The 17,560-nt window shown below is 41.1% G+C and overlaps 1 protein-coding gene across 1 annotated transcript; it reads right to left on the reverse strand.

Annotated features, from left to right (window-relative positions):
• Positions 1 to 412: 412 nt before the first annotated feature.
• LOC133646512 (kelch repeat and BTB domain-containing protein 11) lies at positions 413 to 10,224 on the reverse strand. The gene is made up of 2 exons (XM_062041953.1): positions 9,888 to 10,224; positions 413 to 5,360 (listed from the first exon to the last, which is right to left on the reverse strand). Exon 2 carries the CDS (start codon positions 5,274 to 5,276, stop codon positions 3,405 to 3,407), a length of 1,872 nt encoding a protein of 623 aa, XP_061897937.1. The 5' UTR covers positions 5,277 to 5,360; positions 9,888 to 10,224; the 3' UTR covers positions 413 to 3,404.
• Positions 10,225 to 17,560: the final 7,336 nt, after the last annotated feature.

The following is a 17,560-nucleotide window of genomic DNA, read 5'->3' on the forward strand; positions in this document are numbered from 1 at the left end:
TTACGCTAGCTCCTAGCTCCTCTGCTAGCTCCTAGCTCCATAGAACACGCCAATACAATTCAAACACCTGATCAACACACACAATCACTCAGCCCAAAAGACCGTTCACCTAACCCAAGGTTCATAAAGCTTATATATTTTTAAAAAGTTACGTACGTGACGCGCACATACGGTCAAGCTATCAAATGTTTAGCAGCCAAGGCTGCATACTCACGGTACCTGATATTCAGCTGGGAATGACTACAACAGTAAATAAACACAAGACATATATATACTCTATTAGCCACAACACAACCAGGCTTATATTTAATATGCCACAAATTAATCCTGCATAAAAACACCTGCATGTTTGTTATGCTAGCTCCTAGCTCCTATGCTAGCTCCTAGCTCCATAGAACACGCCAATACAATTCAAACACCTGATCAACACACACAATCACTCAGCCCAAAAGACCGTTCACCTAACCCAAGGTTCATAAAGCTTATATATTTTAAAAAAGTTACGTACATACGCAAAAAAAAGTTGCGCACATACGGTCAAGCGATCAAATGTTTAGAAGCCAAAGCTGCATACTCACAGTAGCACGTCTGCGTCTTTGTCATCCAAATCAAAGTAATCCTGGTAAGAGTCTGTGTTGTCCCAGTTCTCTACAGGCGTCTGTGTATCGAAGTCAAAAGTCCTCCTGGTTAGAGTCTCTGTTATCCGAGTTCTTCCATCTTGACTGCATCTTTCGGGAATGTAAACAAAGAAGCGCCGGCTGTGTACTGTTGTTGCTGACTACGTTCGAAAAATACGTCCATTTCGCACCGACAACTTTCTTCTTTGCTTGCTCAGCTTCCTTCTCCATAATGCAATGAACATGATTGCAACAGATTCATGAACACAGATGTCCAGAATACTGTGGAATTATGAAATGAAAACAGAGCTTTTTCGTATTGGCTTCAATGTGGAAGGCATACCCGTGTTCGCCGGGCTACGTCACGCGCATACGTCATCCTCAGAGGCGTTTCGAACCGGAAGTTTAGCGGCAAATTTAAAATGTCACTTTATAAGTCGTATTGGCATGTGTTATAATGTTAAGATTTCATCATTGATATATAAACTATCAGACTGCGTGGTCGGTAGTAGTGGGTTTCAGTAGGCCTTTAAGTAATATACAACTAATTATTTAACACTTGTTTATATTGGCAAATGTGGCGTTTTGGAATGCAACATTGTTCATTTAAGGTCACTTATTTAGTATGTATTGGTTGTGCGTTGTTGTGTGCTTAGCTGTTGTGTAGCTGCTAGCTCATAGCCTACCGTGTTTACCTTTCGTAAACGACTTGACTACAATACAAGAAAAGACCAACCTTGTGTGCTTATTGGAGGACAATTAGATGTTAACTGGCTGTCCAGCTTTGTACAAGTGGTACGATACTGTACACACTTAGTGATGTTTTTTTTGCTGACATCAGACTGATATTTTTTTTCAATATCGGATCACGACACACCTAGTTTTATGATTGCTGCAGTATGAGCCTGGAGCATATTATCGTATTGAACCTGGAAAGAAGTCCTCCGACTTTTTTTTTTTAAATCAATCTCTTTTTTTCCATAATACTAGTGAAATAACAATTGGTAAATTACAATTAAAAAGGATATTATTTTTCTTAGCTGCTCAACAGTTGTTTGAGGGCTGTGCTTCACTGATCACCAATATATTAAAATCAGCATCATACGCCCTCTTCTGTTGTGTGTTTGGCAGTTGTTGTCTCGGGTGCTAAGGCTGGACAAATAGGCCTACGGCAAAAAATAATACATCCTAAATTTTTTGATCAATATTATCATTACGATTAATGTCACGTTTATTCATTAATTTGAAAACACGACTATTGTACCACCAAAATTCAACTGTAAATAAAGTTTAAAAAACACATCAATATAATTTAGTAAGGAATAAACCACAAGTAAAAACAAAAATAATAGCAATAACAAATTTAAATAACAAAAGCAATTTAAAACAATTAAATAAAATTTTTCCTTTTCAATTGTTTTTTTAATTTTTTTTTACCATTTACAGTTATTTTACCGCCATAGAGTGTGTGCTTAATGTGTAAAATAAAATGTAACAAAATGTTTGTTAATCAAATGGACAATTTGACCAGTGTTTTAGGTCAAATGATAATAATTGTGTAAATGTGTCAATAAGCGCTTTAAGTACATTATGCTTGTGTAAAGTACTATTTTGAAACCTTTAATTTGTTAACGCAGTCAGATCGGATGTGGCGCAACACTAATATTGATTGTTGCTGTGCTCTCCTCTGCTTGAGGTGCGGAGGCGACTTGAGGCTGTTAAAAAAAAAAAGAGAGAGAGAGCGCTTCTCAAGTTGCAACTGCTGTCCTGTTTGTACATTGTTGTTACATCGATGATGTCGTCACAACACAAGCAGATGATATATGTTGTGTGTGTATGGATTGTTCTCGCTAGCTTTAGCTTCATGATTTAGTCTCTGTTGCAAGTGGCCGTCTCGACATTAGTTCAGGATGTGTTTCGGGGATGAATGAGCCGTCCTGGACACAATTTTTCCCCAAAGAAATGTTCCTTTTCTTCACAATAACAGCATTTCACTTACATGTATGTCAATTTCCCTGATTTCCTGCGTTTAAGAGCGGATTGCATTTCATTGGCTGATTATGTGACTCCGTTTGCGGTTAAGTCAACGTGGAAATCCTATGCCTTAGGCATACTAGCTCTGTGTCAAACAAAAAGCAGCAACCATGGAGAGATACCAAACTTCTTGTAGACATGTTCTTTTTTTCCACTCATTCCCTCCTCATCCATTCCACCGTCACAAGCTCTGGAATTTGCATGCACGTTGCACGGCCCTACAATCGTTTTGTTGATTATTATATTTTCATAATCATGAGCAGCCAAAATCGAAATCAAAGTTTAAATAATTGTCCAGCCCTCGCAGGCGTATCTCTACATGTGTGAGTGACAAGAAGAAAAGCTCTGACTCACATGAAGACGTTTGCTGCCATCAACTGGTTTGCATGTATAATTCTGTATTACCTGAATAAAAGACGACTTTGAATCTTATATTCCGGTCAAGACGGTAATCTATTATGATGATGGATGTTATCATTCATCTGGGTCAATGTATTCTCAGACTTTGATCTAGTCTGACAAGCTCTGACCAAAGTTTATTATCTTAAGTGTATAAGTGAACTGATGAAGCCTGCTCTGTTCAAAGGCGAAACGTCTGCTAGGACCAACTGAACAGTCCTGTTGCGATCAATTGAATGCCCTTAGGGTAATCTATCATCTTTTGCAGTTGGAACAACTTGGAAGTCAACCAACATCACAGAACAGTATCTGTTGGACTTTGGAGGTTCCATTATAGCCTGCTTTGGAGTATTGTTACTCTGAATCACACCCGGGCGTAACTTTCTCAGCCTTTTCAGGCAAAGTGAGCACAAAAGGAAAAAGAAGGCCTTTGGCTTCGAGAGGTGCCTTCAGCGGCTCCTCCACAAAGTAGGCGTTCTCTTCCTCCACCACAAACTGGAGAGTCTGACTTTTGTTCACACAGTAGATGCAATTGCCCACGACGGCACACCTAAATGGTAACGAGCTGCCGAGTCTCTGCGATGCGCAATCGTGCCACATTTTCACTATGGTGTTGTACTTGAACACGTTGATGCCCTGCTCGCGGGTGACGTCGAAGCGGTAGATGAAGCTCTTCAGTGCCACCATATCCGTCGACTTCTTCCTGCTGTTGTTGAACGGGCACTCCTGCCACTCGTCCCTCTTGGGGTCGTACTTGAGGAGGCGGTAGAAGAGCGAGCCCCCAGAGACGTATAGCTCTCCGCTGCAGGTCGTGGCCTCGTGAGCCACAGCAAAAGCTCCTTTCGGCAAAGGGGCTACCGTTGTCCATCGGTCCATTCGAGGGTCATATTTTTCCACAGTAAACAAACATTCCCCTCCGATAGCGTACAGGTAGCCATCCATGGACACCAGCTTTAGCTGGGCACGAGCTTGGGTCATAGGTCGGATCTCAGTCCAGCGGTTGGTTTTGGGATTATAACAGAAAACTTTGTCTGATACCTTCCCTTTGTCCCCATAGCCTTTTATCCCCCCTGCCACAAACAGGTAATTAAACAAAGTGCAGATTCCACATCCTTTAGTGTTTATGTCCTCAGGCATGGCTGTCAAAGCTCTCCAGTCACTGGCTGCCTCACTGAAGGAGTAGATCATGTGGCTCTCCTCCAAAGACCCCACTGACAGGGGGCTCTGAGGACGGCTACCACAGCGGCTCGGCGGTCGGCTCCCAACGCGATCGAACACGTCGTTTACCTCGGCAACCATAAGAGTCTTCCTCCCGTCCATTCTTTTCTTCAGGACCAGATCCCGCTCAGACCCGGTCAGACGCCCGTACACACAGGGGTCCTTGAGGATCTGAAGGAAGTTGTCGCTAATGAAGCCGTAAGCGGTCTCTTTTAGCTCACTGAGCCGCTGTTTTTTTCCAATGTTTAGAATCTCGTAGCAGTTCTCTACAGTGATTTGTTCTGTCACTCGGTCCATGGCCGCCTGGACGGCGCAGGGGATTTGGAGGATTTTGGCCCCTGTGATGACATCAACAACGTTGTCCTTTGAAACTTTCATGCGGGAAGTGTAAACGTAGTCTATTAGCGTCGATAATGTCTTGTAGCTCATACCCTTCACTTTGAGGACGCTTCGTGACAGCCGAGCTTTAAAATAGTCGCTTTTCTCTGCCAGGACCGACTTGTGAGCATTAATTGTCTGCCCGCCAACTTCAATGACTAAATCCGGCTCTTTTTTAGCAGGCAATAAATTGACCACATCCTGGCTGTCTTTAGGGTTGGATTGCAAGTGAGATGGATCAGTTTCTTGTTTCAGATCAAAACAAGACATTTTTGATCTTGCACCATTACGTATTTGACTACCTGCACAGTTTGTTGGCATGCATGAGTCAACACAAGCAGGAAAGTCCGCCACATTCTTATTGTCATTGGAGAGATGAAGCTGATTTGCACTAGCCATGTATGAACCGTTACCTTTCTGACACACTGTATGGTTATTGTCCATTAACCTTCCATCCAGCAGGTATTCCTTCTCAAATAATGTAGGGGGGTTGAAGTTTGGGTCGTCCCCCAGGAACCCTTGCACGTAACCTGGACGTAAATCCCTGTCCTTGTCAAGGTTGACAGGGTGGAGGACAACATCGGCCTTGACTGTTGAGACTCCTCCACCTGGCTTGTAGCCGTCGTTCATCCTGATGCAGTCACTTAAGATGGAGGAGAGTCCCGCAACTGATCATGCTGAACGGTGGACAAACCAAATCTTGGCTTATGTCACCTACGTAGATAGAAACCAAAGAAAGAGTACAAATGAGTCATAAAACTGCAGACAATGCTAAAATCCAGAGGGGCATTGTTATACTTCTGTCTCATCATTTCATCTTATTTAATATAATCGACAATATTCTGCAGGATAAAATGAGTGGAGAAATCCACATGATAGAGCAGCAAAGTATGAATCTATTAGGAATGTAACAATAAACATCAATAAAGATAACCGTGGTAAAATTCCCGACAGTTGTTATTACCCTTATAAATTTACATTTTTGAAAAAACGTGATTGATAACCGCACTTTGATATACTCACGGACCGACTAGCGCCAGCTCGCTAACTAGCTTAAATGCTTACATGAATACAAGACACCTTAACATCTTTCCCTATTAAAAAACGACATACCCCAATCTAAACTTATATACCGTATTTTTTGGACTATAAATCGCAGTTTTTTTCATAGTTTGGCCGGGGGTGCAACTTATACTCAGGAGCGACTTATGTGTGAAATTATTAACACATTACTGTAAAATATCAAATAATATTATTTAGCTCATTCACGTAAGAGACTAGACGTATAAGATTTCATGGGATTTAGCGATTAGGAGTGACAGATTGTTTGGTAAACGTATAGCATGTTCTATATGTTATAGTTATTTGAATGACTCTTACCATAATATGTTACGTTAACATACCAGGCACGTTCTCAGTTGGTTATTTATGCGTCATATAACGTACACTTATTCAGCATGTTGTTCACTATTCTTTATTTATTTTAAATTGCCTTTCAAATGTCTATTCTTGGTGTTGGGTTTTATCAAATACATTTCCCCAAAAAATGCAACTTATACTCCAGTGCGACTTATATGTTTGTTTCCTTCTTTATTATGCATTTTCGGCCGGTGCGACTTATACTCCGGAGCGACTTATACTCCGAAAAATACGGTAAACACATTGCTGTCTGAGCAACTAAGATATTCAATTGATCACATTGACCCTACAAGCTGTGCTTGCTTTGACAGAGTGATACAATTTTACACAGCGAAATATGACAGACGGCAGGGGGGAGCTCAAAGTAAAGCCGCTGCTCCTCCACATCGAGAGGAGCCAGATGAGGTGGTTCGGGCATCTGGTCAGGATGCCACCTGAACGCCTCCCTAGGGAGGTGTTTAGGGCACGTCCGACCGGTAGGAGGCCACGGGGAAGACCCAGGACACGTTGGGAAGACTATGTCTCCCGGCTGGCCTGGGAACGCCTCGGGATCCCCCGGGAGGAGCTGGACGAAGTGGCTGGGGAGAGGGAAGTCTGGGCTTCCCTGCTTAGGCTGCTGCCCCGGCGACCCGACCTCGGATAAGCGGAAGAAGATGGATGGATGGATGGCAGTGTTGTTGTTGTTTTTTTACAACTTTATTAACACAGACGAAGATGTCTACCAGAGGAAGTGAACTCACGTGACGTCATATGAACCGAAAGTAAAGCAAAGTGAACACCCAATTTGCCTTTATCAATAAAAAAACCTTCTAAAACTTTTGAAAAAACAATTATTTAAACACTCAAATAAAATATGGCTCTTTATAATGTAGAACATTTTTTTATGTTTCTTCTGCCATGAAAGTATATTGTGTGTCTATATCTTAGTTATTGAAAAAAAACTTGGTTAAAATATTTCAGTCCATGTATAAGTATGTTTTGAGCACAGTCAACAATATTGTTATAATTATGACACTGATAATTTTGGTCAAAATAACCGTGATATGAAATATTGTTACATCACTAGAATACATCATACTTTGCTGCTCCATTACATTTTTTCACAATAATTGTCAAGATGAAAGCATTTAGTCATTTGGGGGCCTAAGGCAAACCTAGTCATTGAGACCCACATAACAAAATAAAATGGCAATTTACCATATTGTTATAAACAGCTTGGGGAGCGGTGCAAATGTAATTGACAGGAACAATATTCAATATTAAATATATTTCAAGCTATTTTTCAGAGACCAGATGTGACGTGTCAAACTATTATTGTGAAGGCAGCAAGTGTGTGACTGGTGGGAAAAAGAGATGTTGACAATTGAAACAAGAAAATTGACCAAAAATAAGTTCCTCTAGAGTTTCTGCCTGCCTGTCTACTAGGGATGAGAATTTTACAACATCTCACGATTTGATTCCGATTCTTGGAGGTGACGATTCGATTCAGAATAGATTTAAACCGATTCACGGAATATATTATTTTGTATACAAGTTATAATAAAACCTTCTCAAAGCAGGTTACAAAAACTCATCTTGGCTGCTGATGTATGATGCAGCGAGTAAGCGCGGAAACTGCCTTAAAAACGCCTTTTTAAAGAATTATTAAAAATTAAATACATTCCTCAAAATTGTGAATCAATTTACAATCGGAGCAAAAAAGGATCTGTAAATCAGTCTACTTTTGTACTGAGCTTGCGCTACATTTTACAAACCCTTAGTTATAGTAGTTGACCACATTGAGTGGTTCAATATTGATATATTTATGATGAAACAGGTCACTCTCCACTCCACCTCTGTAACCTACAGACAGCTACACTGCTGCTGCCAACCAGTGCTGTTGTAGCGCACCTAATTCTGTATCAGCGAGAAAATGGTTGACAGATCGGGCAGTTTTAATAAAAACTGTTTGTTTTCTTCATGCCTTCCTTTCTTCTTTGCTCCACTTGGATAACGCCACTTCATTTTCATACGAATCTCTCAAAACGGTGGCAACAAGTTTGTTTTGGAACGTCTTCCTATATCAAGTTTGTATATGCGCAGCAACATGGAATAGTATGTTACGTTAGAAGGGACGGGGAAGCTGTCAAAACGATTATGACTGATTTTGATGTATTTTTAAGCGCACAACTTAAGACCAAAATTAATAAATTCTTGTTTTAAACAGAAGAAAACTGTATGAATTTTTCTGAGACCTCTCGGGGCCCCTTCCTAGACAACTGCCTGTGTTTGCCTAATGTGATAGAGCAGCAAAGTATGAAAGATTAGAATGGTAAAGATAATAAAGCATCAGTCAGTTGAGTGCAAGTAAACTACAAACTAATTTAAAAATGTGCATGCTAGTGGTTAGCATGTTCAAAAGTTCAGATTTGTGTGTGGAGTTTGCATGTTTGGCAGCACGGAGGTAGAGGGGTTAGTGCGTCTGCCTCACAATACAAAGGTCCTGGGTTCGATCCTGCGCTCATGATCATTATGTGTGGAGCTTGCATGTGCTCCCTGTGACTGTGTGGGTTCCCTCCGGGTACTTCGGCTTCCTCCCACCTCCAAAGACATGCACCTGGGGATAGGTTGATTGGCAACACTAAATTGGCCCTAGTGTGTGAATGTGGTCTGTCTATCTGTGTTGGCCCTGCGATGAGGTGGCGACTTGTCCAGGGTGTACCCCGCCTTCCGCCAGAATGCAGCTGAGATAGGCTCCAGTGACCCCCCGCGACCCCGAAAGGAACAAGCGGTAGAAAATGGATGGATGGATGGATGGACGGAGTTTGCATGTTCCCCGCTTGTGCATACTGTCATGCTAATTGGACACTCTAAAATAAGGTGTCCAAAGTGTGGCTTGCAAAGTTGTTGAAATAAAACCAAACAAAAAAACAAGTAAAAATGTTAGAAAAAAAGAGCAAAAAAATGTAATGTAATGAGAAAAAATGTTGATACTAATAAGGAACAATAACACACTTTGTCACCTTACAGTGGAGAACATGGAACCTCCACAAAGAAAGACGCTGAGTCCGGGATTTGTACCAAAGACCTTCTCACTGTGAGGCACGAGCTCTAACCACCGCTTCACTGTGCTGCCTCCTTTTGCAGTGGAGTAGGAGAAAAAAAACAGCCCAGGAGATACTTAAACATACAGGTATACTGTGAACCTAGATCGGTAGGTTGTGAGTTCAAACCCCGGCCAAGTCATACCAAAGACTATAAAAATGGGACCCATTACCTCCCTGCTTGGCACTCAGCATCAAGGGTTGGAATTGGGGGTTAAATGACTAAAAATGATTCCCGGGCGCGGCCGCCGCTGCTGCCAACTGCTCCCCTCACCTCCCAGGGGGTAATCAAGGGTGATGGGTCAAATGCAGAGAATAATTTCGCCACACCTAGTGTGTGTGTGTGACAATCATTGGTACTTTAACTTTTAATAAAAACAAGGTAAATGGATGAAAGATACATATTTGTACAATGCACTTAATGCAGTCGAGATTTTGTACAGATCTAATCAAAACATGCATCTACCATTAGCTGCAAACTGCAATAATCAGGGATCCTTTAACACCCTTCTTGCCCATAATTAAACTGAATGCTTGTTGGTGCGCATGCGCAGGGCTAAATTACTCTTTAAAAATGAGAAGGAAAGGGAGTGTAGCGTAAGACAGTAAGAGAGCCTTCTGTTTCCCTCCTTTACGTTCATTAAATAGTGAGTTTCCTTTACGTTCATTAAATAGTGAGTTGAATATAAAAAGGCTGTAAAAGAATGTACGTTTATTCCCCCTTTAAAATGTCACCTACCTGCGTTTCCAGGCTGTGATTAAGCCAGAAGCTTCCCTGCAATCCCTCCACAAAGCTCCGTTACGTAAAAGCTTCACCGCCCAGGCAGCCAGGCTGCGTTACCCGGGAGGACTTTATTTCATCCCCGTGTGCCGCTCCGCTCGCTCCTCGCGTCCATGTGTCATCTTCCGACCATTCAGCGTCGACCTTCTCCGCGGCGACCAGGCGAGGCGCGGCTGAAGCGGCGGCGATGATCAAACGCTAGTCCTCCAGCAGCCTCACATGACCGTGGGCGGTGAAAATGTGGTGGACGTCCTCACGAGCTGGACGTGTTTAACGCGGGCAGCACGTGACTAATCAGGGGACATCTAGGTAGTTTTTTTACAGTTGACTACTGACTTAAGCCACGCCCCTTTGCTTGGTATTAACCCTCTACTGTACTTAAAAGCATCAGTTGGACACGATGCACCATTCTTGGACACCTGTGTCCCCCAACCTTCACTTCACAACATGTCCACTTGTTTTGTTGTATCCATGGCAACAGGTGGACACTGGAGCGGTGGGCGGAGCCATCCAAATATTCATGCCACATAGCAGGCGGGGCCACCCCAGGCTAAATTGGGGCCCTTAGTAAAATGTTATTTACATTACATTTTTCACAACTATTGATTTATGTGAAACGATTTTTATACTTTTTTTTAAGCAAATTTGAATTTAAAGGCCTACTGAAATTAAATGTTCTTATTTACAGTAAACGGGGATAGCAGGTCCATTCTATGTGTCATACTTGATCATTTCGCGATATTGCCATATTTTTACTGAAAGGATTTAGTAGAGAACATCGACGATAAAGTTCGCAACTTTTGGTCGCTGATAAAAAAGTCTTGCATGTACCGGAAGTAGCGTGACGTCACCGGTTGTGGAGCTCCTCACATCTGCACATTGTTTACAATCATGGCCACCAGCAGCGAGAGCGATTCGGACCGAGAAAGCGACGATAACCCCATTAATTTGAGCGAGGATGAAAGATTTGTGGATGACGAAAGTGAGAGTGAAGGATTAGAGGGCAGTGGAAGCGATTCAGATAGGGAAGATGCTGTGAGAGGCGGGTGGGACTTGATATTCAGCTGGGAATGACTAAAACAGTAAATAAACACAAGACATATATATTCTCTATTAGCCACAACACAACCAGGCTTATATTTAATATGTCACAACCGAATCCGCATAACAAACACCTCCCCCTTCCAGTCCATATAACCCACCAATACAACTCAAACACCCGCACAACACACTCAATCCCACAGCCCAAAGTACCGTTCACCTCCGTAAAGTTCATACAGCACATATATATATATATATATATATATATATATATATATATATATATATATATATATATATATATATATATATATATATATATATATATATATATATATATATATATATATAAAACCACATCATCTGGCTCCTCTCAATATGGAGGAGCAGCAGCTTTACTTTGAGCTCCTCCCGGATGGCAGAGCTTCTCACCCTATCTCTAAGGGAGAGCCCCGCCACCCGGCGGAGGAAACTAATTTCGGCCGCTTGTACCTGAGATCTTGTCCTTTCGGTCATAACCCAAAGCTCATGACCATAGGTGAGGATGGGAACGTAGATCGACCGGTAAATTGAGAGCTTTGCCTTCCGGCTCAGCTCCTTCTTCACCACAACGAATCGATACAGCGTCCGCATTACTGAAGACGCCGCACCGATCCGCCTGTCGATCTCTTGATCCACTCTTCCCTCACTCGTGAACAAGACTCCTAGGTACTTGAACTCCCCCACATGGGGCAAGATCTCTTCCCCAACTCGCAGATGGCACTCCACCCTTTTCCGGGCGAGAACCATGGACTCTGACTTGGAGGTGCTGATTCTCATCCCAGTCGTTTCACACTCTGCGGCGAACCGATCCAGTGAGAGCTGAAGATCCAGGCCAGATGAAGCTATCAGGACCACATCATCTGCAAAAAGTAGATACCTAATCCTGCAGCCACCAAACTGGATCCCCTCAACGCCTTGACTGCGCCTAAAAATTATATCCATAAAAGTTATGAATAGAATCAATGACAAAGCCGGAAGAGGCTAGGAATATGTTTGTCTGGGAATACCAGGGTTTACCAATTTTGGTATAAGTAAAATTCAAGCTCGTATAGGTGATACTGATCCAATACTTTGTGTAAATATACCTAATGTGTCTGGTAAAATGGAAAAAGTAGTGTATTTTAAAGGCCTACTGAAACCCACTACTACCGACCACGCAGTCTGATAGTTTATATATCAATGATGAAATCTTAACATTGCAACACATGCCAATACGGCCGGGTTAACTTATAAAGTGCAATTTTAAATTTCCCGGCAAACTTCCGGCTGAAAACGTTTCGATATGATGATGTTTGCGCGTGACATCAACGGTTGACGCGGAAGTATTCGGAGCCCATTGAATCCAATACAAAAAGCTCTGTTTTCATCTCAAAATTCCACAGTATTCTGGACATCTGTGTTGGTGAATCTTTTGCAATTTGTTTAATGAACAATGGAGACTGCAAAGAAGAAAGTTGTAGGTGGGATCTGTGTATTAGCGGCGGACTACAGCAACACAACCAGGAGCACTTTGAGGATAACAGACGCGCTAGCCGAACGACCTCACCTTGACTTCCTCCGTCTCCGGGCCGCCAACCGCATCGGTAATCGGGTGAAGTGCTTCGTCGTACCGTCGATCGCTGGAACGCAGGTGAGCACGGGTCGGGATGAGCAGATGAGAGCTGGCGTAGGTGCAGAGCTAATGTTTTTAGCATAGCTCTTTCGAGGTTCCGTTAGCTAAGTTAGCTTCAATGCCGTCGTTAGCAACAGCGTTGCTAAGCTTCGCCAGGTTGGAAAGCATTAACCGTGTAGTTACATGTCCAGAGTTTGGTAGTATTGTTGATCTTCTGTCTATCCTTCCAGTCAGGGACTTATTTGTTTTGTTTCTATATGCAGTAAAGCCCGATGCTATCACGTTAGCTCCGTAGCTAAAGAGCTTCGCCAATGTATTGTCGTGGAGATAAAAGTCACTGTGAATGTCCATTTCGCGTTCTCGACTCTCATTTTCAAGAGGATATAGTATCCGAGGTGGTTTAAAATACAAATCTGTGATCCACAATAGAAAAAGGAGAGAGTGTGGAATCCAATGAACCCTTGTACCTAAGTTACGGTCAGAGCGAAAAAAGATACGTTCTGCACTGCACGCTAGTCCTTCACTTTCACGTTCCTCATCCACAAATCTTTCATCCTCGCTCAAATTAATGGGGTAATCGTCGCTTTCTCGGTCCGAATCTCTCTCGCTGCTGGTGTAAACAATAGGAAAATGTGAGCAGTCCTTCCTCCGGTGTCGTCACGCTACTTCTGGTAGGGGCAAGGCTTTTTTTTATCAGAGACCAAAAGTTGCAAACTTTATCGTCGTTGTTCTATACTAAATCCTTTCAGCAAAAATATGGCAATATCGCGAAATTATCAAGTATTAGGGATGTCCGATAATGTTTTTTTGCAGATATCCGATATTCCGATATTGTCCAACTCTTTAATTACAGATACCGATATCAACCAATACCGATACTGATGTATACAGTTGTGGAATTAACACATTATTATGCCTAATTTGGACAACCAGGTATGGTGAAGATAAGGTTTTTTTTTTTTTTAATTAATAAAATAAAATAAGATAAATAAATTAAAAACATTTTCTTGAATAAAAAAGAAAGTAAAACAATATAAAATCAGTTACATAGAAACTAGTAATTAATGAAAATGAGTAAAATTAACTGTTAAAGGTTAGTACTATTAGTGGACCAGCAGCACGCACAATCATGTGTGCTTACGGACTGTATCCCTTGCAGACTGTATTGATATATATTCATATATAATGTAGGAACCACAATATTAATAACAGAAGGAAACAACCCTTTTGTGTGAATGAGTGTAAATGGGGGAGGGAGGTTTTTTGGGTTGGTGCACTAATTGTAAGTGTATCTTGTGTTTTTTATGTAATAAAAAAAACAACAAAAAAAAACGATACCGATAATAAAAAAACCGATACCAATAATTTCCGATATTACATTTTAAAGCATTTATCGGCCGATAATATCGGCCGGCCGATATTATCGGACATCTCTATCAAGTATGACACATATAATGGATCTGCTATCCCAGTTTAAATTAAAAAAAATCATTTCAGTAGGCCTTTAAGTGTAACTGCACAGTGGTCAGGGGTTAGTGCATGTGCCCCACAATACAAAGGTCCTGGGTTCGATGTCTTTCTGTGTGGAGTTTGCATGTTCTCCCCGTGACTGCGTGGGTTCCCTCCGGGAACTCCGGTTTCCTCTCACCTCCAAAGACATGCACCTGGGGATAGGTTGATTGGCAACACTAAATTGGCCCTAGTGTGTGAATGTGAGTGTGAATGTTGTCTGTCTATCTGTGTTGGCCCTGTGATGAGGTGGCGACTTGTCCAGGGTGTACCCCTTCTTCCGCCCGAGTGCAGCTGAGATAGGCTCCAGCAGCCCCCGCGACCCCGAAAGGGACAAGCTGTAGAAAATGGATAAATGGATGCTCTTGGGCGATCGTCTTCAAACAATACCAAATCACAGGGCAAAACAAATGATGGTGTCATTCTGTACTGTTATTTATATTCAACTATATGTAGAGTCTCCAAATAATAAAATAATACTGTTTTATAATGAGTGACTGATTTTAATTGCAGTCATTTTCTTACACAAACAAACAGACTCAATGACAGTGTACTGCTGTACTTGCACATTACACACTTACCTAGGCGGAAGAAAAAGTAGTTCCCTCCAGTCAGAATTTATTTAGACAAGATCTCAATGATTTAGTAACTCTTAATGATTTACATTATTTTAATAACTAAAGTATAGAATGTATCGATATTTTGATTTGAGAACCGATATTAGAGCATAAATATTTGGGATCAGCGGTATCGATATTTCAGTATTGATCTGCACTTCACTAATTAGAGTGATACTAGCATTATGACATCAATATTTATCAGTTTTCTGTCAGTGATGTCCAAAGTCCCACTTTAAAAAAAACACATTGGTCTGAACTCATGTTTTTTCTTTTTTTAATTGTGGGGGGATAGGTTGTTTGGCAACACTAAATTGTCCCTAGTGTGTGAATGTGAGTGTGAATGTTGTCTGTCTATCTGTGTTGGCCCTGTGATGAGGTGGCAAATTGTCCAGGGTGTACCCCGTCTTCCGCCCTAATGCAGCTGAGATAGGCTCCAGCACCCCCCGCGACACAGAGAGGGACAAGCGGTAGAAAATGGATGGATGAATGGGTTTTGAAAAAATTGTTTTAGTTTAGTATAGAGCAGTGTTTCTTAACCATAGGGACGGGACGGGGGGCTCATTGTCAGGTCGCGAGCGCCCCTTAGTCAGCCGTCAAAAAAGATTGGTTTCTCAGCTGTAGTCTGTATGGGCCACATCATTACTCAGTTGTATTACACTTGTGGCAGTAGTGACAATATCAAACAGAAGAAGGCTGGAGCTAAAGTCATAGAGATGTTTCTTAAGCGCAAAAAATATGACTAAAGGGGTGAAATTGTATTTTCAGTTGCATTTTAATTTTATTGACAGTTAAGTTCAAAATCATGTTATTTTTATTATTTACTATTAATTTAGTTAGAATGCATTTATTTTATCAATGTGTAACTGTATGTAAAAAAATAAAATAAAATATGTTTTTGTGCATGACTCCCTTTTTTGGTACTATATTTGACAATAAGGTATTTTTTGTAATCAGCCTGATCTAAGCCTTAATAATTTTTTTGATTACCACATTCTTTCATATTATTTGACTAGATTTTTTTCCTGTAAAACTAAGTAAATTGGATATAATTATTGAAGATGAGTGGGTCCTGGGCCCCTCTGTAGTAGAAAAGTTGGGCCCCCGAGGTGAAAAAGGTTCAGAACCCCGAATATAGAGCAGTGATTCTCAAACTGTGGTAACCTAGCTCCATCTAGTGGTACACCAAAGAATCACTTGATTAAAGTACAGTGTTTTCTTTTCCTATATTTAAACTGTGTGTAATGTGGCAGTGGCCAAAAATATTAAATACACTTAAAAAATCTCGGTCGTGTTTTTATTGAATACTTAGGCCTACTACACTACTGTATTTTAATGTTAGTCATTGGGGAGACAAGTTTTTTCTGAGGTGGTACTTGGTGAAAAAAGTTTGAGAACCACTGGTAGAGAGAAAAATAGCCTCCTTAGAACCACCATTCTAGCAGTGGATAGTTGTGTTTTGAATAAGAGGGCTATTTCTTGCTAAAATTTGTAAGCCTTAAAATATTTTCAACAAAAAAAAAGTCCACTGCAAAGGACGCTGGTTCTTAGGGGAATGTATTTACAGTACGCATTAAAAACAGTAGAACAGTAATCTTCAACAGATGGGGTCCGTCGAGGTACTGCAGGGTGGTTGTGAAATGTTTGGCGGATTAGATTTTTTTATATTCAAATTGTATGTATTTATATTCATTCTATACTTTATAGACTTCATTATGTAGCAGTGTGACATGGAAGTGAAACTGAACATCATAAAAAGCTCAGAGGATAAAAAGGCCACCGATATTAGCTGTGAATTTGTTGTCTATTTATAATGTGATTGACTGTCATTAAAAGTAAAAAAAAATGGTATAAAGAGAAAGACAAAGTTGGATGTAAATATAGAAAAGTATTTCACATTAGGAGTTATTCTGTTTTTATTATTCTTTCATTTAATTTTTGTATTTAATCTTTTTGTGTATTTTAAATGTCCTTCATGTGTTCTGTGTTGTGAGTGATTTATGATTTAATTTATGCTATTGCCCCAGTCCTGTTTGCTGCATATGGTGTTTCTGGAAAGAGAGCCTTAATTAATAAAGTTCTATCTAATCTAATCTACTGTTCAACTAAAACATGCAAATTAATTTGATTAATGTCCATGATAACAATTGTGACAACTAATTCCTGGATCAAAACCCCCATCATGATCTGCATCAAAATCTAGTGAGTTTAACCCAGGGATATTCAACTAAATGCTTTTAGGGGCCCTATTTCCAGAAAGCAAAGTTGGGGGACATTTGATTTTGGTTTGTTTTGTCAGCGTTACAGCTCTCTGCTGCTTTTAAGGTCCTTCTGCAAACAAGATGGTCAAATATCTTTAGAATCAGAATCAGAATCAGAATAGTTTTTATTGCCATTGTTTGAGAACGGGTTCACAAACTAAGAATTTTACTTGGTGCAATCGTGCAACATAAAACACATAACACAGAATAGGTAATAAAATGAGCTGTAACTGAGCTATCAGATCTTGTTATTGTTCATGTGCCTGATGGCCGAAGGGAAAAAACTGTTCAGGTGGCGGGAGGTGTGGGTCTGGATGGACCGTAGTTTCCTGCCTGAGGGGAGAGGGGAGAATCATTTGTGGCCAGGGTGAGAAGAGTCAGCTGTGATCCGACCCACACGCCTCCTGGTCCTGGAGGAGAGCAGGTCCTGGAGGGATGTGAGCCTTCAGCCAATAACCTTCTCAGCAGCACGTACGATGCGCTGCAGTCGATGCTTGTCGAACCACACGGTGATGGAGGAGGTGAGGATGGACTCGATGATGGCTGAGT

Source organism: Entelurus aequoreus, linkage group LG03 (genome assembly GCF_033978785.1).
Source record: "Entelurus aequoreus isolate RoL-2023_Sb linkage group LG03, RoL_Eaeq_v1.1, whole genome shotgun sequence".
Classification (NCBI taxonomy): domain Eukaryota; kingdom Metazoa; phylum Chordata; class Actinopteri; order Syngnathiformes; family Syngnathidae; genus Entelurus; species Entelurus aequoreus.